The 20,866-nt window shown below is 42.0% G+C and overlaps 2 protein-coding genes across 9 annotated transcripts in view; both read left to right on the top strand.

The window, feature by feature from the left end:
• Positions 1-3,091, top strand: part of GOLGA4 (golgin A4) — a 162,200-nt gene extending 159,109 nt beyond the window's left edge. For 6 of the 7 annotated variants that reach the window (XM_065833091.2, XM_071804741.1, XM_065833089.2 and 3 more), the window contains 2 exons: positions 248-311; positions 2,362-3,091. In XM_065833091.2, coding sequence (XP_065689163.1) covers positions 248-277 — 30 coding nt within the window. In that variant the 3' untranslated portion in view covers positions 278-311; positions 2,362-3,091. The remainder of the gene's footprint in view (positions 1-247; positions 312-2,361) is intronic. The other variant, XM_065833090.2, reaches the window with a different exon arrangement.
• A 16,438-nt stretch (positions 3,092-19,529) lies between these two features.
• The window catches only part of ITGA9 (integrin subunit alpha 9), a 223,676-nt gene continuing 222,339 nt past the window's right edge, over positions 19,530-20,866 (top strand). Inside the window, exon 1 of one of the 2 annotated variants that reach the window (XM_071804740.1) lies at positions 19,530-19,793. In XM_071804740.1, the coding sequence (XP_071660841.1) occupies positions 19,612-19,793 (182 nt within the window). In that variant the 5' untranslated portion in view covers positions 19,530-19,611. The remainder of the gene's footprint in view (positions 19,794-20,866) is intronic. The other variant, XM_065830650.2, reaches the window with a different exon arrangement.

Below are 20,866 nucleotides of genomic sequence, written 5' to 3'. Positions count from 1 at the left end.
TCTATGAGTAATTATTTACCCTCTTAGTGGACATATATTTAACAGGTTTCTGAAAACTTTTGACAAATTCCTAGGTCCATAAACATGTGCTAGATCAATGTATCTCCTTCACTAACCTTGATTTTACTACATAATTGTTGTGATCTAACCATAGCATTCTCATCTGTAAGCAGTAGATGTCCACAGAGTTCTCATCTACACTATTAACAAAGTAGTCCAATAAGCTGTTTTCTTCCTGGCTTTGTAGTTTGCCTCACCTCGCAGTGGTATCTTCTGAATATCCCATCAGTCTGTGCTTAGTTAGCATGTGGGTGAGTGAAGCCTAATACCTACTTGTTTTATTGAAAGTTGAAACCTATGGATTAATCATTCTTCTGGTTTTTGTTGTGTCTTTTTTTCTTGCCTGCTTTTGTTCCTTTAAAAAATTAATTTTTTTGTTCTATATGTATATGATAAATTTTATTCTACTCGTAATCATGTTTCGCTTTACAAAGCCAAGTTTCAAAATGGTAAATATTGATTCAAAACAAATCTTTTTGAGTTATAAGCATAACTTGAATTGTTGATTGAGCTACAGAAATCTCAGTTGTAGAAAAAAAACAAATCAGATTTTAAATCAATTAATATGTAATACTAAATTTTATTGCACTTGGCTTTGTTTTCTCTTTATTCACTTTCTGAGCTCCCTCAGATATATAGGAGACGTACACCATACTGCTTGAAATGAATTATTACATCTTATCAATATGAAAATGGATTATGTTAAAAACAGTCATGAGACATTCTCTGTGGAAGAATTAGAATTTGGTTGCATTTAAACAGCAGTAACTTTCTGAATCAGAGCTTTGGCTTGGTACCAAGAGAAGCTAGAGCAGAGAGATTAGGGAGAACAATTTGGGGAGCTTTATGCTCTCAGTTTACTGGGCCTTTTTTTCAGGTTTTATTAAGCTACTTTCATTATGAATCTGTGACACTAATTGTAGTGTTACGAAAAAGCAACAGCTGATTTGGGCCTAGAGGTGCAGGTTGCATGAGATTAGCCAAGCTAAAGAAGGAGCCCACAAGCAGTAACAGTTGAGAGAGGAGAAGGATATGGAAGTTCACAGGTAAAACCTTCTGCTCTGCATGATAAGATTATAATTTGAGTTGTTAGTGGTGTATGATATTTATTGAACTCTTCGAATTAAATCTATAGGAAGTGGTCAGCCCAACTTTCCTCTTTCTCCTTTGCACAGTTGCCAGGAATTGGTTCGGTGCAGGTGAAGCAATTGCTATCAGTGGGCTGAAATGCAGCCGTTGTCCTGCACCACCGCTGGGGCAAAATGGGCCAACTTGGGCTGTTTCCATTGCCAGTCATCAAAGTGCAGCTGACAGGCTTCTCACTTGCAGTCATCCAAATCTTCCTCACTTGCAGTCATCCAAATATAGCCTTTAGTATAAAACATCTTTTTCAAAGGAAAAAAACCTATCCATCTTAGCAGTCATGGGTTCTACTTTGTTTTGTGTTCTTTTAAACCTTTGAATGCAGTAGCAGATTCATTTTATTACACTTAAAATGCAACAGAGTTTGGACTGTTTGCCTCCCAGCCTTGATCACGTCTTGACAGAATCAGCAGCTCTGTTGAAAATAATTGAATTTTTGGGAGCGATAGGACAAAGCTGTTTACAACACTATTGCAGGAAGCATGTTTGAAACTTATATTATTGTCGTGCTGTCTGTGATACCAGTGTCAAAAATTCAGGCTTTTGCAGCCACATTTGAAGCACGTCGCAGAAGGGCTTGATTTTCACCTTGATGTCAGCAATCACCTGTTATGCTTTCATAACTTAAGCAAATGTGTATGGAAACTGTTCAAACCTCATTTTTGGATTGTAGTTCCTTATTTTATCTCAAGTATTTTTGTGACTTCTGTCAATAGATAGCCTGCAAGTGGCATAATATTCTTGCTGATGATGCTGACTTCATTATGAAAGCAATAAATATTTTCTTGGTAGAGGAGGCTTTTCCCTAGCCCCTACGTTTTACTTAATCATTTCAGTTTTGGTGATAGGCCTTAGGCAGAGAGGACAACATTGTTTTTTGTTGGATTAAGATGCGGTAGACTATCTATTTCCAGTGAGTCTCCTGACCATATTCCTATAGGTTATTTTCATTTTCACCAGTTCCTCAACTGTTTTGCAGATACTGCAATGGAATTACTTGCTCAAAATCAGTTAATAATTTGGAAAATTGACTTATCTGAGATTCTTCCATCTCCTATTCTGATTAATAAGCAATAATGTCTTTATTATTTTAATATTAAGTGCTTCTAAATTGTTCTGAATAGTGTGACATTTGTTCATTTCATTTTATTCTTCTAGTCATGGCTACGACCATCTTGAAGAACTTGTGATGAGAATGTCTCATAGCACTGCTGCTTAGAAATATGTTCATATCTCTGTTGTTGTCCCTTGGAAGGGACACGAAGAAAAGCTATTATTCAAGGTCACATATGGAACAGCAAGAACCAAAACTCAGCACCACCTTTGGACCATGAATATAGTTAAAACTGCCTTGACAAGAAACGCTAATCAGGGGTTATCTGGTGATGAGTCTTTTTTCTCTTCTATTGAACACTGTCTTCTATTTTGGGTTAAAGGTTATTTTTTTAAAGGAGAGAAAAGACTTTATCCTAGGAAGGAATTGCCCAATACTGTATCTCCATACAGGCTTTACTGGGTGTTTTTTAAGAGTTGAAATAAATGGTTTGTTTCTTCTATTTATTTTTTTATTTCTGAATGAATTGTGCAATACACTTTTGGATGGATAGCAGTTGAGGTGATTTTCCTGATGAACTAGGCACTCTTGATGACTACTCTCTCCCGATTGTTTGCTAAAAGTCACTTCTATACGCTTTTGCCTACAATAAATACAGATTGCAGTACCTCATTTGTTTACTCCTAGCTTTTGTACTTATATTTTCTGGAGGAAAAGTACGTTACTGTAAATTGTAAATAGTTAATACATAACGGTATCATATGCTGATCTGTGACTGTTGACAGCACTAATCTGACAAGAGCTGAGATGAAATAAAGTTTATTTACTGTATAATTTTGGAACTTCTTTGGTATGATTTTTCTTCTAAAAGGATCCGCCAGTTTTGTTCTTATTTCTGTTAGACATATCCTTAGCTGAGACATTTCCAGGCTGGAATTCCTCTCATAAGAAGAGCTGTTCAAGTACATGGAGCTGTAAAAGGTCAGTGGAGACCTTCACATTTTCAAGGGATCACAGTCTGTGAAACAGAACCATGCTGAGCTGAGACACTGGCATGAGAATATACCAAGTAGGGAAGTTTGCTTTGTAAAAGTTTTAAATTATGTATTTTTGTTCTTTTAAATAATGGTCATTTTGGCATGTAAGTTGTGATCTTCTGAAGTGGTATGCAAGTATGGGTAAATTTAACTTGTTCTCCAGCTGCTTTGATACTTGCCATATCAATAACCATCACCTGTATTGTATATGTTAGTTTGCCAAGATGGTTCAAAGTGATCAGTCCTCAATGAATATAATTTTTAACCCCAACAATCATAATTTAACCTTAAAGAATATAGTTCTTAACCTCAATGAACATAATTTAACCTTAAAGAATATAATTTTTAACTCAAATGAGTAACATTTTTAACCTCTGAGTGCTGTCCTGTTAGCCAAGGAGAACAGCGGGTCTTCGTGACTGCAGAAATGGGTTTGACTGGTGTGTGTGGTTCAAACTGACAGGTTTGATGTGTTGTCCTGCTCCAGCTGTCATGTCCAGGGGCACTACCCAAAGTTTTGTATTTCTGTGTACCCACATTTTGTGTTTCTTGTACTGCTTTCTAGCTGATCTCAGCTTCATATGGTCTTAGAGTTGTGATTGTTGGCATTTCAAGACTCTGCATCCCCAGTATTCGCCTCTGATTGTCTATGAAGTTCAGCCTTTTCTTGCATAACACCCCCATAACCATCTGGGAGATCCAGCCATTCTACACAACACTGCCCTTTTTGTCAGCTTCTTGGGCTGTTCTCTGTCAAGTTCAGCAATTTCTCTTGTCGTGTCCAGTGGTTTTCCATGTCCTGCTTAGTTAGCTTACCCTCAGGCCAGGGCACAGATAGCAATCTAATACTTGGGTGTCTCCAAAAAGCAAGTACTGTCCAATGACATATAGGATATTTGATACAGTTGCATTTGGTTTTGGTTTGTGGGTTTGTTTGTTTGTGGGGTTTGTGTTTCTTTGGGGTTTTGTTTGGTTTTGTTTTTTAAATGCCCTGGCATTCAGCTTTTTTTGTCCTCTGCCGGAAAACAGGAAAAGAAACAAAGAAGCTGAATTTATTTGCAGTTTTGTATCCTGATGAAACTGAGAGAAGTGAAACAATTTGAGTGCTCTAAGGTCTGTTGTCGCCACCAGCTGTCTAAAGAATACATCTGTCTTTAAATTATTGTTTATGGTCTGAAGGGGCATGGCATGCCTTTAATATTTAAGGACTCAGAGTTCTGTCTTTTATTTCCTACTGCTGTGTATCTAGCAAAATCTCTTCATTTTCACATTATTATTTGTAGCTTTTTTTTTTTAGCTTTTTTCTTTTGTCAAATGTATCAAATTTTGTTTTAAAAAAAACTAGTCTTTTAAATTATTTCAGTTATAAGATCTTCTTTTTGCTTCTGTTGCGCAGCAGAACGGCATCCTGCAGCACATTGCCTGACACAGCAGCAACCTGGACCAGACTTGACATGGATACGTTTGGCTGTGAAAAATACATGTTCCTCTCCTAGCTGTCTGAGGATTTGTAGAATTGTGCTATCGCTATCATTGCAGCAATCTAAAATGTAGATTCGAGTTTCAGGTATCCATGTAAGGTATATGTTGTGTTGCGCTTTGGGAAATTAAATGTGGGGATTTGTTACTCTGACAGTGAGTATCACTATGATCACTTACAGTTCTCTTGTCCTTGCAAATCAGCTATTTTTCACATTTTCTCTTTTTGTTCTTTTCCCTTTCCACGAAAGATACTAGTTGTAGACTGTACTTTGTTAAGCATGACTTAAGTGCAGTGGAGCAAACTGAAATAGTCTCTATAATATTCATACAACATTAGATGGAGTAAATAAATTTTTCTCGCTTAAGTGACATGATTAAATAACACCTAGATTATGGAGTTATCTTCAATTATTTTAAAAAAACCAACAACAACAAAACAAACAAACTAACAAACAAACCTAAAAGCAGATAAACAATCCCCAAATGCACATTTTGACAAAGTTAAATGTTTTTTCCCTCCTATATATAACTTATAAGTAATCACATAACTATTCCGTAGCATAATGGGAAAGTGTGTTGAGAACAAGAACTTTGTCATGCTGAAGTTTTAACTGCTTCTAGATTCTTTTTTAAAGAGAATATGTAAATAAGGCATTCCTTTAGAGTTTAAATAAAGGAAATGAGTTAGGATGAAAGCATGAAAATGAGCGCTTCACTTTGAGTAGTGTATTTTTGTTGTTGCGGTGTCATAAAATACTGTAGTATATAGTGCCAATGTCACTATAAACATATACTTCTGATTATAAAATATCCCTGTTTAGACAGATGTAGCTAGAAGCCAAAAACTGTATCAAAGTTTTGGCTGCCTTTTTAGCAAACGTTAGAGGATCCCAAGCTTGTTCAGACTGGATTGTTAAAAGATGCTGCTGCAGGGAAATGTATTTGGATTGTCTTTTGTTGAACTTTTCCCCCAATTTTACATGCAATATACAATGTATTTATAATTTTATGGACCCATACACATGTGTATAAAAAGATGTGTAGATCTTTTTACAAAGATAAGAAGTAAAATGTTTATCAAGTGTTCTCTAGTGTCCTAAGGATTAAGCATTGTTGATTTAGATGAAAAGTAACAGTTTTTTAGTTCCTGTATTATCTCAGTGCCTAGGCTGATATTTATTTGCAACGTATTTCATACTTGTTTTATAGAACATCATGTGTACAATCCATTCGATTTCCAGTTCTGCCATTTATAGTCCCTCTTTCTAGCTGTTTTTCCTCTCTAAAATGAGAATTCCAGACTTTCTGAAAACCAGGATGAATACTGAGAGCATTGGTTTCATTTCATAATCCATTCCTCTTACATATAATCTTATTGTCCATCCATATGTGCTACAGAAATCTCTATGTAGAGTGTGTTAAACTGAGAAACTTATTTTTAATTTCACAATGCCATTACAGAAATAAAGATGAGCAGAAACTGGCAGCCTCTCCCCTGCATGTGGCATATCCAGACCCAGCTGTATATGAATCCTTATGGCTGTTCCTAGACCCTGGTCCTCCAAAGCATTGCTGACATGGGATGTTCAAACTCTGGTTGTGTGTATTCATAATGCTGCAGATTAGAGATGCTAGAACAGAAGTAAGCAGTAAGTCTAGGAGTTGCCACCTTTGATTTTCTCTTCTCTTGCAGGCTCCCATTTACACTGATTCTAGTCTTCCTCTGTTAACATTGAGTTAGTTTCCTGTATGTATTAGAGTAATTTTAAAGGCTTGTTGACTCAAAGTAAGCACGTCTCTGGACGTTCCTTTCATTGTGGAACAGTGACAGCTATTATTTCCTACAGTTACCACTTAACACCATGTGACATTTCAGAGAAGCGGTAGTTAAGCCCATGATAATTACATGTATTTATGGCTGTGCTAGGACATTGTGGTAAAGCAATGGATGATGATGGAGCTAAGCATGGTGCAGACATCTGCCATGACACTTGACTTGCTCCTCTTGGTTTCAGCTTCTAGAGCAGCCCAGGTCACATCATCACCTGGTGGCTGTTGGGCAAATGAAGGAGGTAATTGTTTTATAATTAAGTGTGTTGCCATAACAAAAGCCACTTTGATTTGGCATGTAGCTTTTCCCAAATGGAGACCAAAACCTGTGTGGCTCTGGGAGCTGACCAGGTTCAGCTTCTGGAGGGCACCCTGGGGGCTGATACCGAAAGCAGATCAGCACACCTGCAGCAGAGACGTCTTTGCCTTCTGAGCTGTACCAGCCTCTCTTTGTGGCTGGATGGCCTGAATCTCCAGTGTTTCTGTAAGCATTTAATTTCACTGATAGGAAAAGGGATGAATAGCAGAGTGTATGTTGTAATCTTTGCCACTGTTTATATTTTGGAAACTTTAGTGGTCCAAGAAAGTATTTAGTCTTCTTATTTAGACTTACTTGTTACAGTGCTGATGTCTGCAAGAAAAATAGCCGTAGCATTATGCATCATCCAGTTCTACTGGAGTAAGAGAAGCACTTAAAAGTTTTCTAACTTGGATGAGGCAATAGTATATCTTTTGCAAATGAATCAAAATGATCAAACAAACAGTATGTACAAGTGTAGAACAGGCATCTCTCTGTGCAGCCAACGTGGCACGTGCTCTGTGGTTCCTTAACTGTAAGCTGCTCCTTCTGCTGAGTCCTGCCAGCCTTTCTTACTCAAGCCACAAACTCTGGAGAAAGAGCTGAAGTGCAAAACTAAGAGAATGAGTATCTGAACAAGGAAGAGATAAGAGAAGTAAGTACAGTGTAAGGTTATTTGGATGTAAGATTCATCATGGCAGATCAAATGAGAAGTATTAAGTACATGACTGGGGTCTTTTAGAAGTTTACCATGTCTGGCCAGCACTCCAGCTGTTCCCACAGCTGATCATGCTGTTGTGAAGGGGGCAGAAGTAATTGATCCTGAGTGGGCACAAGAAGCCTAGAAGTAGACCTCTCCATGAGACTTTGTGCCCCGACATGTGAGAATTGCTGGAACGGAATATCCTGTGTTAATGTAACTGGATGTGCTGTTCACTTACACATCTATATATCTTCATAGACACTACCAAATTATCATCCTAGTTGATACAGCAGATCATTCTGGAAATGAACTGCAGGACTGAAAATAATGCTTTATCCCTTAACAAAATGGGCAGTACTTCCCTATGCCTAGAATTGGAAAAGCCTACTGGAGTTGGTTTGTAAGCTTGAAACAATAAAATTACAAATTATACAAAAAGAAGACACAGCCAATCCAACAATTCTTTTCGGTGCATGTTGTTGTTTTGATGTCTGTCTAGGGCTTATACAGAGTAGGATGCCTTAAAAATAACAGAGATTATTTCCCCTCCTCATAGTCTAGTGTAAGACCACAGTTACATGGCCCTTTTAGAATGGTGATTAAGTGACCAAAAAAAAAAAGAGGAATGAGGTGAAAGACACAGACTAGGGTCTCCCTTTATGCTAATGAAAATAATAAGTAGGCTGAGCTATCTTCAGAGAGCAAAAGATTTTGCTTTCCCACACTGAATAAAACTTTGACTTCCCTGAAAACTGTTTCCACATAGAAGGAAACTGCCCTCACCTTGAGCCCCACAGCCACAGTGTTATCTGCACGTTATTTAAAGCACAGCACGCTTCAGCCCTGAGATTCCAGTGCTGTTACTCACTGAATTAAAATCTCATCCAACCACGAATTCAGTACAGGAGGTGGATAGCTTAGTTAAGTGTGGATTTTTTTCTTTCCCCTTGCTTCATGTAGCACATTCAGCATGTGATGATTGTAAGGGTATTCAATTCTTTGAGAGGAAGAGCAGCTTTTATAGATTTTATGCAGGTCCTGCATGGTTGGACCTCACTAGATTGGCCTGCATGCTTCTGTGCCAGTAGAAATGCTGGGTGAGCGGGAAAGATCCAGGTTGCCTGTATTTTTCTTGAAGATGAGGGTATCCCTGTGCTACCTAAAAATATAGTATGGAAGTCATGCTGCTCTTCAGCACTCTCCGTACTCATCCAATGAATAAATATGAAACTGCCATGCCAGTCCCTGGAAATCGAGGTGTGTCTATGGGCCTGTCTTACATCTGTAGGGATTATTAATTAATTTATTTAATTTTTAATCTGACTTGCTAAATACAAAAATAGAAGGAGAGGGGAAGATGCACCGGTGACAATGGCCAGCATGAATAAGGTCTTACAAGGAGACACATGGTTGCTTTGCAGTGTGCTGCACGGCCATCCATAGAACCTGTTATGTTTTGGTTTTTAAGCACAGGCAGATATACTGCCTTTGTTACTTGCAGTTGTATGGAACCTTTTTAAAAGAAAAAAAAAAAACAACAAGTTTAGTGATGAGAGACAACCTTTCTGCTTGGAGAGCTAGACTTCGCACCTTCTGAATGGGCACACGTGGACACCTCAGTTTGCCAGCAGGGCAAGACAGAAGTTTTGGCAGAGCCAGCGATTTCTTGAGGTGAGAGCACTGCTGGCCAGAGAGCTGCTGGGCCACAGCCTGCGTTGCATCGTACAGGTGGTCTCCTCAGTTCCTCTTTTATGTGCAGTTATTCACAGAATCACAGAATGTTAGGGATTGGAAGTGACCTCAAAAGATCATCTAGTCCAGTCCCCCTGCCAGAGCAGGAACACCCAGATAAGATTACTCAGGAAGGTGTTCAGGTGGGCTTTGAATGTCTCCAGAGAAGGAGACTCCACAACCTCCTTGGGCAGCCTGTTCCAGTGCTCTGTCACCCTCACTGAGAAGCTTCTTCTCAAATTTAAGTGAAACCTCTTGTGTTCCAGTTTGAACCCATTACCCCTTGTCTTACCATTGGTTGTCACCGAGAAGAGCCTGGCTCCATCCTCGTGGCACTCACCCTTTATATATTTGTAAACATTAATAAGGTCACCCCTCAGTGTCCTCTTCTCCAAGCTAAAGCGACCCAGGTCCCTGAGCCTTTCCTCATAAGGGAGATGCTCCACTCCCTTAATCATCTTTGTTGCCCTACACTGGACTCTCTCCAGCAGGTCCCTGTCCTTCTTGAACTGCGGGGCCCAGAACTGGACACAATAAACACTTTTTGTTAAAGGCTTTATTTCATTTGTCTTGGCTGACCCTTCCCAGGGCTTGTGCATCAGTGTCTCCTTGGAAATAAGGTTTGAAATGGGTAGAAGGTGAAGGTGACTTTCAGTGATCCGCTAGACATCGTGGGTCTGCTGCTTGTTTTATATAGTGCAAGGAGAGTGGGCATAAGAGGAAAACGCATGAAGTCACTGGCTTATTTTTAGGTTGAGAATAAGAGTGTGTATTTCTGGGAGGGATGCTGACTACAGGGAAGCCGGAATTAATATTTACTTTAGATAAGCTCTAATATTGACTAAAAATAGAAGTCAATTTATGTATCGTTATAGATGTCCTTCAGCAGGATCCTGGTGGTTTTCAGAAAGCCCTTTGTGGCTGCAGTAATGGCATACTATAGTTAGGGCATCAAATAAACGTGGTAGACAAGAGGAGGTAAAAATAACTTCAGTTCATACCCTTTTGACAAGGTGACAATTAAATTTCACTTAAATCTCATGTCACTCCTACTGTCAACTAATTGTGAGCATAGTTTGTTTAATGTATTGCACTGGGATGCCTGGACTAATTTACCATGTACCAGGGAAGGCAAGGTAATTAAATGTCTTACCTGATTTCATGTGCACTGTGACCAGCCCAGCCAGGCCAGTCCCAGTTTTGTTGGTGATGTTGCTGAGGACAGAAGCATGGCTTGCTTCCACCTGGGATGTGCAGGTCTGTAAGCACCCACGAGGAGGGTGGGGAAGCATCACATACTCTTTATCTTTTCCAAAGATTCTGCACTTTTTTTTCTGAAATCAGAGGTGAGGCTGAACTGGGACTGTTTCTTTCTTATGGAGTAGCCTGTATCAAAACCTCAGTCTCACAGCCTTTGTTTGCATGGAGTGATGCTCGAAGCGACTCAGTAGCAATCATCAGGTGAGCCACAAAACTGTACATCAACCTCCAAATTTGTCTGGTTTTCCTACTGTTCTATAGGATGAGGGGGTTTTTAGTGTCAAATTCCTCCCGGTACCTCTCCTATACCAGCACCGATCACTGAGGTGTGTGAATAATGTCCCTCATAAACAATAGAGCTGCTGTGTTACCGCAACTGTTGTGCTTCTCTCTTCACATTACTTGTAGTGAATATCACTCTGGGGATTGCAAATTCCTTGCCTTAATTCCATTGATTCAAATTGAATTATATCTGAGAAAAAAAAAAAATAGTCCTGAAGAGTGGGGGATTTGGGGTTGTTGAGGGTTTTTTTTGCCTTTTTGTTGCCTGTTGTGTTTTGTTGTTGTTGTTTTAATCACTGGCATCAACACAGCATCGTTCTTGCTATCTGGATGCTGAAATTCAGCATTTTTGACATTATTAAGCTGGATAATTATGGCACTTCTGGCATATCTCATGCCAACAGCAAGTCTGAAGAGTCCCACAGTTTACTTCTCTGAGCTACTTTTCTGCAACACACACAACATTTTAAACCACAGCATAGCAGACAATTTAGGAATAACTGGATCAGAGAAAGGTCCTGTGTATCCCAGATTATTTGGTTAAGGGCTCAAGCTTTGAGTGGCCACGTACATAACTGCAAAAAGTGTCTTTTCTGTGGTGGTAGAACAGGTTTGGGTCTCAAAGATACTAAATAAATTATTGTTCACCTGAACTTTTCACACAAGGAGCGTGTGATAGTTAACACGTGAAATAATAACCACTGAGCGGCTGGCTAATGGAAAGCAGATGGGCCAAGAATGCCAAGCAGAACGTTTGAAAGTTGTGGTGTAAACTGGACCTTTCAACAAGTGGCCAAAGCCCGTGTGACCACTATGGTCTCAGAGTAATGGATTTAGTAATGGAGGGTAAAAGGGAAAGTATAGATTCCACTTCTATGTATGAATCGGTGAGATTTAATATCCTGTAGAAAAATGGTGGATGACAGGATCCACCGTGTGGCCAGTATTTCATGACTTTCTAATATTTAATACACATTTTTGCACTTGTGGTTTTTGTTTTGATGTGGTGAAAAGAGATAGAAGAGACAAGATCCATCTGCATTAGGGTTAAAAAAAATCCAGTTCCATTAAAGCTCCTGGTGATCTTTCTCTGAGTTTCACTGGGTTAGGTCCAGACTGTTGAAAAGGATCTCTATCACTAGACATTCAATAGAAAGTGAAAACCGAAGGAGACAATCAACAGTCTCTTTTAATTATTACCTAATAGCTTTGTCTTAAGATGTAATTTTATAGAAATCTGAGACACATAAATTTAACAGCATGTAATCTGATATAATCTTTAAATCTAGTTAATGCAATTTAGATTTAAAACTCTTTCTGAGTAGGATAGGTCCTGGTTTATGATCTTGTGTTTATTTTGTAGGCCTCAGCATCAACACTAGTCCTTCGAGTACGGTCACAGTGCAGCTAGTAGGAAGGTTTAGCTGCCTGTGAAGGAGCCGTTCCATAAGATGCCAAGGTAGCATTGCTGAAATACAGACTGTGATGTGGCTTTCCTCTCCTCGGGGAACAAGGTGGCTTTAGCTGTGCTTGGCTCTTGAAATGCGCATGTGAAATCGATGAGGTTTTTTCATGGCAGATGATGCTTGCAGAATTTTATTTACCATTTATTCTTTTTCACAGCAACGCTGCGGCATGTTGGTTTTCCTTACGAGATTGCCCCTTTGCCCTGGGGATCCTTGAGCTATCGGTTGTTTGAAAAACAGATACTGACAAGGGCTGAGCTACTCAAGAAAACTTTGATAAGGATCCATTGTGTCTCTGTGCCTCAGATACCTGAATTCTCTTTAGGCCAAGATTGATGTAGAAACCACAGATCTTGTGGCAGGTCGAATCCCTTCCTGATGCTGGACAACAAACAGTAATCTCTAGGGGATTAGATTTATCATTTCTCTTTGATGTATTTCTCCAGGTAGCCTAGCACTTTTCCCAGAAGAGTCAGTCTTCTGGAAAAAAACAAAACCAAACACCTCTTTTGTGAAAAGTCACGATTTCAGCATTCACTTTCTCTACTTATAATCCTCATGAGGTTATCAAGAATACAGGGAGAAAAGCTATAGGCTGGTGCAATGCCTTTTGAAAGCTAGTGACATGTTTTTTCCTCCAACTTGTTTGATATATTTAACAGCCCCATCTAGTCTGAGTTTAAAATTCAGCCGAGAAACATTAAGTTAGACAAGACTAGGACAATGGTAGCAAGCAAGTTCAATTATGAGCATATCAACCTTCTGAAGCGTGGGGATATCCATGAGTGATGTTTTAGGGCTATCATGTTTTTGGTTGGGTTTCAGTGATTGTTGAGGAGCTACTGACAAAGGCTGGCTCTGGTGTAGTGAGGTTGGGATTTCTGGAGTTTCTCTGTAGTCATGGATGAGAGAGAGGTTTTATCTCTTGACCGTTTTTGAAAGCCCAGCTTCAAGTGCTCTGAATTGTCTGCTGGTGAAGCATCACTTCTCCTTAACCATAGCTCTTATACCTTGATAGTCTGTCCCCTTCTTCACAGTGCTCCTGATTGACATCTGCCAGTGGAGATGATGGAAACAGAATTTCTTCATCATTTTGCTTAGGAAAGGCCTCATGGGGCTAGCACAGCTATTTTAGGGGTAACTACCTGAGTCACGTTGCATGTGCTTTTGGAATACATCGCCACGTGGCTTCTTTTACGGTTTACGCATGTTTACCTGATGGATTTGTTTTTCTTTTCTTTGGCTAAGATAAATTCCTTCAGTTACTGGTATACAGCATGTGATAAATGTTTGAGAAATATGTTTTACAGTACATGATACATTTTCATTTGGACACAAATTGACCAGAAGTCAGGCTGAAATATACCCCAATGCTGAAAGCCAGGGCAAGTGTTTAAGTGCAATGTCAATGTATAGTTTCCAAGGGGACAGAAAAATGGTAAGGCTGGATCACTAAATAAACTGGATTGCTGCTAGAACAGTACAGTTTAAGAAAACAAATCCCTTAAATACCTAAAAAGGGAAGATGGGTTTTGCATATGAGACTCTGAAAATTCTGGCTTTCCACTCTTTCTTTTAGCGATTATTATGAGAAGATGAGTTTTGATGAAATCATCAGCTACTGTGTCACCTAAGATTTGCACTGTCTGTATCTTCCACACAGATAGAACTTTCTGGATTCTCAATCTGTTTGGAAAACCCCAGTAGAGCTCTGTGAGAAAGGTAAGAGATGGTGATTGAAGAGCTAAAACCAGCAAATACCAATACCGACATGAGAGCAAGAGAACAGTTTTCCTTCTTCCCTATTTACTCCAGCTGGAGAGCTAGTTACAGAAGAACAGACCAGTAGGAATTAAATGTGTATATTGTGTGAGGAGATCAGTGTAGGCACCTCATTCAGTTTTCCAGTGGTAACGTTACCCAGCAATAGTCATTCCTGTTGCATTCGATGCATTCCCTTCCAATCCCTAACATTCTCTGATTCTGTGATTTAATTGGAATAATGTAGGAAGGTAAACTTTGTACCATGACAATCACAGTTTAGATTTGCCAGCAGGTGTGGATGCTGCAGGTAATTTGATGTCTGACAGGCTGAAATGGAACAAGCTGAAATGTGGGCAGTTCCTCTCAGTGGTTTGGGAAACACAAGCGCTCCGTGCCCGTCAATCCAGCTGTTTCCTACCTCATTCTCTGGTAGGCAAGTGGACGTGGGGAGTTCCCTCTTTATCCAAAATATGTGATGTTTTCATATTTTATGTGTATATATCAGTATTTTGGTCTTTTGTAGTTACTCCTTTTGTGTATTTGTTACAAAGCTACACCCTTCTCTCCAACAGCTTCAGCAGTGATGAGGACTTGAAAAGAAAGGAGGAAGGATAAGTCATTTCCATTCTCCTCACAGTGCAATGGAAGGTTGCAGTGCTCTTCTTTCTCCCTCAATGCAGGGGGGAACCATGATCAACCTTTTGCACAATGGAGAGGATGCTCTTTACCTGGTATGCAAGAAGAGCTACAAAAAACGTCTGGAAAATATCTCATGCACTGAAAGACTAAGGAAGTCGCGTCTCCTGCGCTCTTTACAGCTGAGTCTGAAGGTGGATTAGATCACACAGCTCTGTGGGAACTGACTAAAAATAAATGGCAGTATTTCCTTTAGGACCTGATATTTAAACATAGTTATTGATCTCCTTTTATTGATTACTTTTTGGAGAAATACGAGGAATGCCTGCAAAGAATCAGCAAGTCTCACAGTCGCAATGGGAAAGCTTTAACACAAATTGACTTCAAACCTCCTTGCTAAGCACATACTGACATAAACGTATGAATAATGTCTGGGAGAGGCAGCAACCTTTCTATTAATGAGCTTCCCTCTCTCCAACTGTGGCTGAGAGCAAGTGGGAAGGAGCTGGGGACAGGATAGACAAATCCACACCTGAACAGTTGGGGCTCAGAAAAGATGGTAAAACAAACTTGCAGCAACTTTATTTGTAAGTTGTGGGTGCCTGCGGGAAGTCAATGAAAATGCAGTTACTTGTGGATGTAGGCTGGCTTAAAACAGACAGTAAAACCTCAACCATGATAATACCATGGGAAACACCAGAGCGTCACTTTGATATAAAAGCAGGGAGAGGCAAATTAACATACCAAAAAGTGATGTCCTAAAACTAAAGAAGGTATTCGTCAAAATGAGGAAAATTATATTGAGTTCAATATGTGCAGCACAGGAGCAAAATTATATATATATACTTTAAAAAGATTAATGTGTGAAGTGGCACTTTGGGAGGGGAAGCCTCCAGGAGGGAATCTGTCAGTGCTCAGTCTCAATGCACCAGGTCTGCACACAATCTGTAAGCAGTGCAGACACAGAGCATTTGTTTTCTTTCCACAGTTAGAACATTACAAACATTACTGTTTGGTTTTATTTTTTTTTTTCTTTTCCTTTCCTTTCCTGAGCTCTACAATACAAGTTATTAATTAAAAGGTATTGTCAAGGGTGCTGTTTCACTAATGGTCCTCAATTTCCAGATAACTTTTCTAATTTAAAAACTAATCTGGAGACTGAGCCCTGCCAAAGTACAGCATGTTAGATTCCAGTTAAGTGCTTAATTAACAGAGGTGGGTGTAAACTACAAATTTGCCCTATGGTGTAGGTATGGAGCCTCCCTACAGGATGCAAACATCAAAGTTCGAGCAGCAAGAAGAACGATATAGAAATGCAGATGCAGGTATTCCTAGTCTGAACGGTTTGTTCACAAAAGGCTGGCATATGATTTAATGTATTATACCTTGTTCTTGGTCCTTATTTCTACCATCATATTCATTTAACAGTACATTATTATTATGCTTGTCGCTGCAGTTGGATGCTTCCCATTGCTTTCATAAATGGCATGCCAGGATTTATCAGCTGACCCTATACCACCGAGACAGGCACTTTCTGTTCCTGCTCCGACTGACAAAATTCCCTGCTGTGAGATGGCTTCAGTATTTGGATGTGCAATAAAAGAAACTGATAGAAGGACAGTGTTCCTGGTCTTTCTCTGAATAGTCTTCCTTGCCAAGAATAGAGGGCTAAATATTTTATGGACCGTCATAGTTCCATATTGTGTCACTTCTAGCTAAAATAAGTCCTCCCGAGAGCCCTCTAGAGCATGAGAGACAAGTGGTTCATTCACCTCCTCTGCTGGTTTGCTTCCCTCCTCCCTCTGGAGATGGATGAACCCGTCACTCCTTCCAGTGTGTCGGTCACATTTCCTTTGACTTGGTTGCAGTGCTGTCTGGGCATTGTTCAGTGCCCAGGTAATTCATTCAAAAGCCCCATCACTTTCTTGCTTCAAAAGGCAGAGGATTTGTCTTGGTAGTGCTAATGGGATTGCATGTCATTTGTGGAATTTGCTTAATCGTGGCATATTGACTTTCTGCCTCAATCGGATTACTTTTATCCGTATTGATTGCACAGTTATAAAACCCCAGTGAAAATCTTTTCATTAGATGTTATAAATATCCGTGCTAATACGATGTAAATGCCCTGTTGTTTTCACTTGGTGCTCTAATGAGCAGATCAGTTATTTCAATTAGATTGTACACTAAAGGCTGAAGTTACTGAGAAGCCACTTTTCCTTTTTATTTAATATTGAGCACAGTGCCACTTAAGACTGGAAAATGTCCGCTTGTGCATAACCCTGCACATACTTACAGGAAGAAGTGAAGACTTGCACTACCCCAGGCTTTTTACAGGCCGCCTTAGACAAGAGGTTTAAATAATTATATGACTATGATTTATGCAGTGAATGTAAAATACCTTTTTGACTGGAAACCTCCCTTCCTCCATTGATGTTCTTCACCACAAAATTCAGTAGTTATTACTACTTTATTAAGCTTGTCCCTGGAATATTCCTATGCTAGTGTCCCCTTTCTAGCATCATGGTCAACATCAAAGATGGCAGTTTATAAACAGCAACATATACATATGGCACCAGGGCACTTGCTCTGAGGGTGATGCTCAACGTTGATGCTTATGAACAATATTTTCCTGACGAGGATGCGCCCCTGCAGAAACAGGCTATAATTTTAACAGAGCCACACAGATATCATGAAACAGCATGGCGCAAAATTCCCTCCTTGCCAAAAACGCAGTCCAGTGCAAACCCTTTGCAGAAAACGGTTAAACTTTCAGCAAGGTCTTCCTGCACTGTATGACAATTTGACTTGCAACAGCGTTTCCCCCGCGAGCTTTCCAGTAGCCCAAAAACCCAGCACTCTTCCCTAGAGATCACTGTCATCATCAGAAGTAACTTTCCCATGAGCCATCATGTGCCTACACAAGAAGTACTGGACCTGGCTGAGTATCTCCAGCTGCTTTCCAGAAGAAGCAGTTCTTGTTATATCAGTTCCTGGCCCCTCTGCTCTTATGTTTCCCAGGATCTACTCTGCTTCTCCCAGCACATCTCCTCAGAGACGAGGGGAGTATGTGCAATTAAATAGCCAAAGCCCAGGCTAACAACAACAAATAAAACTCCCAGTTACCTCTCAGGGAGCATTTCTTCTCCAAGATCCTGGTCTTGATCCTCAAGAGGGATCCACACATGATTTCTCATAAATCTCAAGTGTTAAAATTAATATTTTTTAAAAAAATGAATGATGATGAGCTCTATGGGCACAAGGGTTTTCTAGTACATAACTCCCCTTCCCTTCTCCTGCAGGATATGTCACCCTTGTCTTATCCACTGGAGAAAACTATCTTCTTGCCTTAGCTCTCACTCATATTTGATTGTATGTTTTACTAATTATTTTCCATGTCAGATAGCCTAAAATATCAGAGCAATTACTTTCAGCTTCTACTTAGCCATAAAGGTTGCCACTTCTTTTTCAGACCTAAAGGATATATGCTGGAAAACACAGGTCTGTTATTTTGTTTGTTTTACAAATTATTTTCATTCCTGTCATCCTAATAAAACACATCACCTCTCCCCTCAGTTTCCCTTTGCCCAGGAAAATCTCACATTTATTTCAGCATAATGTGAATCAGGCCCTTCTTCCATTACACTGACCATGAAGGGTTCCTCTCCATGTGCCAAACTCAAGTGAGGCTGATGGTCTCAAGTCAAACAACACAAGGCAGGACCGATTCCTCCAGCACCTCTTTCTGGTCTTTGGCACCGTGACTTCCCGCTTCTGCCTCCAGACTCCTGATGGTCATCGCTCTGGCGGTGTGGGTAAGGGACACGTGAGAATAGAGAGGAAGGTGGAAAAATGAGATTGCCACAGCTGAATCACAGAATTGTAGAGTAGTTTCGGTTGGAAGGGACCTACCAAGGTCATCTAGTCCAACCCCACCTGCAATGAGCAGGGACATCTTCAACTAGATCAGGTTGCTCAGAGCCCCATCCAGCCTGGCCTGGAATGTATCCAGGGATGGAGCATCTACCACCTCTCTGGGAAACCTGGGCCGGTGTTTCACCAACCTCATTGTAAAAAATTTCCTCCTCATGTCTAGTCTGAATCTCCCCTCTCCTAGTTTAAAACTGTTACCCCTTGTCCTGCCACAACAGATCCTGTTAAAAAGTCTGTCCCCATCTTTCTTATAAGCCCCTTTTAAGTACTGAAAGGCCACAATAAGGTCTCCCTGGAGCCCTCTCTTCTCCAGGCTGAACAACACCAGCTCTCTCAGCCTGTCCTCCCAGCAGAGCTGTTCCAGCCCTCTGATCATCTTGGTGGCCTCGTCTCGCCCCTCTCCAACAGGTCCATGTCTTTCCTGTGCTGAGGGCTCCAGAGCTGGACACAGGACTCCAAGTGGGGTCTCAGCAGAGCAGAGGAGCAGCTGGAGGGCTGTTCCATGGGGGAGTGGGGTGCAGAGGATGGCGGCAGGACCCGCGCGACGCCCCGGGCTGCCGCGGCTGGAGGAGAACAAGGACGGAGCCTTTCGGATCACGGATGCCAGGGTGCGGCGCGGGGACAGGAGGAGCACGTCGTGTCCCCGGGCGGGGCCGCCTCTACTGGCGGTAGGGAGCGGCGGAGCGCTGCCCGGCCCCGCGGCCGCCAGGGGGAGCCGGGGGAGCGGGGCGGAGGGGACGGGCGCGCAATCCCCGCGCGTCGCGGCGCGGGGCGCAGCGGAGCCGCGGCGGGGCCGGGCCGGGCCGCGCAGAGCCCCGCCGCGGGGCGGGCACAAAAGCGCCGCGCCCGGCAGCGCCGCCGGGGAGTTGGGCTCGGCGGGCCGGGGTTCAGCGCTCAGCGGCGCTGGGACGGGCGGCTGCCCCGGAGCTCGCAGGATGCCGGCGGCTGCGCATCGGCGCGGGACGCGGGTGCTGTGGGCGCTGCTGTGGGTGCTGCTGTGGGTGGCCCTGGCGCGATGCTACAACGTGGACGTGGGTCGCCCCGTGGTTTTTCAGGGTCCCAACGGTTCCTTCTTCGGGTACTCGGTGCTGCAGCACTACCACGACAGCACGCGGTGGTGAGTAGCGCGGGGACTGCGCGCCCGGCGGCCGTAAAACCGCGGAGTTTGGGCGGGCGGGGGTGCGGCGGGCCCGGCGCTGCCGGGTCAACCACCGGGCGACCACCGGGATATCCCCTGGGGCAGCCGCCGCTCCCGCAGCCGGGAAGGGGACCGCGCCTCCGCCCCGGCTGTGGGGGCTCTTCCCCGCGTCCTTTCCGCCCCGTCGTGCGGGTGCGGTGGAGGCAGCGCTGCGGCTCCGCGCCTGTTGTGCTCGGAGAGGGCTTCACCCTGGTGTAAACCGGGCTCCCCCTCGTTGGGCAGTGTTGTAAGACGGGGGTGTCCTTCCCGGGCTGACAGCTGGCGCTCTGCATCGTGAACTTGCTGTCCCCAAGCGTCAGCGGTCCCTCGCCCGGTGGTTTGGTGCTTTGCGTGGCCCCGCTTCCTTGGGGGAAATATTTCGCACCTCATCTCCTTGACAGAAAATGCATCTGGTGTGAAAGATGATAGGTCGTGCCGTGTTAAACGGGAAAAAAATTAGTAGCGGTACCTCCAGTGGGAGCAGCGTGTTCAGCATTGACAGGGCGGATCGCTCCGTACTCTACCTTGCGAGAATGAAAATCCCTCTGGTGACTGGAAAGACATTTCCAAATCAAGAGGCATTCCTCTTCTCTGTGTGCCCACTGTTGGCATGAGGGACTGTAGAGGAAATGGATATGTAGCTTGCTTTTTCTTTTTTTTTTTTTTTTTTAAATAACGATAATAGAAAGTTTGTCTACATCTTGAAAAATTATGCAAACTGGCAAGCTTCTTGTTTTTCCCGTTGACTGAAAAGAGCCTTGGAGCATAGTCTGTCCCTCTCTTGTCTGGGTCAGACGCTCTTTGTCAGAATTAAAACCGATTTCTTTTAATTGGGCCCAGTCGATGTCGTCTGGTGCACTTCTAATGGGAATAGGAGCCACTGCTGCCAATAAACGCCCACAAAGCTTGTCTTTATCTTTTACGCTTAGATATGGCCCGATTACTCAGCTGTTGATGTTGGAACTGTGGTGCACTGTGATATAAATAAATGTATTCATGCCAGCATCCAGTTC

The sequence above is a fragment of the Patagioenas fasciata genome, chromosome 2 (genome assembly GCF_037038585.1).
Source record: "Patagioenas fasciata isolate bPatFas1 chromosome 2, bPatFas1.hap1, whole genome shotgun sequence".
NCBI classification, from domain to species: domain Eukaryota; kingdom Metazoa; phylum Chordata; class Aves; order Columbiformes; family Columbidae; genus Patagioenas; species Patagioenas fasciata.
This window is presented reverse-complemented; position numbering and strand designations above follow the sequence as displayed.